The sequence below is a fragment of the Neophocaena asiaeorientalis genome, unplaced genomic scaffold, assembly GCF_003031525.2.
Source record: "Neophocaena asiaeorientalis asiaeorientalis breed wild unplaced genomic scaffold, Neophocaena_asiaeorientalis_V1.1 scaffold177, whole genome shotgun sequence".
NCBI lineage: Eukaryota > Metazoa > Chordata > Mammalia > Artiodactyla > Phocoenidae > Neophocaena > Neophocaena asiaeorientalis.
Window position 1 is genome coordinate 9,014,084 of NW_020172779.1, and position 774 is coordinate 9,014,857.

Sequence of the window (774 nt, forward strand, 5' to 3'; positions counted from 1 at the left end):
GGCGGCTGGCCCAGGGCGGAGGCGAAGCCCCGTGGCGAGGTCAGTGCGCGGCGGCCGCCGCCGCAGCCGCGCCCCCAGCGTCCTACCTTCATGTCGCTGATGATGGTCTGGAAGAGGCCTCCGAGCGCGCTGCATTCCTTCTCAATCACAGCCTCCATTTTCCCGGCGTCGTCAGGGACAGGACACACACTCGGGGCTGCCTGGACTATGAGCGGGGCCGAGGATCGCTCACCCCGGGAGGAATTTCAGCCTCAGAGCGACCCACCGCCGACTCGCAGCCTCTTCTCCACAGAGGACGAATGCCCGAGAATCGACTGTTCTCTGCCCAAAATAAGAATAATAATTTAAAAAGCCAAACCGCTCTGTAGGGCGCCTACATGCAGCGCTCAGCTCCTGGCCTTAAAAATGCCCGGAGAAGACTGACAATCAGGCCACCACTGGTGCCGACGACAGAAACGGCAAAGCCCATCTTGAAGCAGCGAAAACCACCCGCTGACCAAGGGCCAGCGCCATTTAAAAATGCAAGATTTTCTAATTTAATAAATGTTTTTGAAATTAAACAAACAAAAAAACCGCCCAACAGCAGAGCGGGTCTGCTCGCGGAGCCCGGATCTGTTGCTCGCAGCCGCGGCCGCCGCCTCCTTTTCAGTCCTGCGCGACCGGCCCCGGCGCTCGCTCCTGCTCGGCTCCCGGGGACGTTCGCGGGGGCGCACGCGCGCTCGCGGCCGTGCGTCCGCCGCGGAGGCACGGGGAGGGCGCGCGCCCGGGGGCGTG

The 774-nt window shown here is 62.7% G+C and overlaps 1 protein-coding gene across 7 annotated transcripts in view; it reads right to left on the reverse strand.

Moving 5' to 3' along the window:
* Positions 1-687, reverse strand: part of MTSS1 (MTSS I-BAR domain containing 1) — a 158,702-nt gene extending 158,015 nt beyond the window's left edge. For all 7 annotated transcript variants that reach the window (XM_024740984.1, XM_024740981.1, XM_024740979.1 and 4 more), the window contains exon 1: positions 87-687. In XM_024740984.1, coding sequence (XP_024596752.1) covers positions 87-158 — 72 coding nt within the window. In that variant the 5' untranslated portion in view covers positions 159-687. The remainder of the gene's footprint in view (positions 1-86) is intronic.
* Between the last annotated feature and the right edge of the window lie 87 nt (positions 688-774).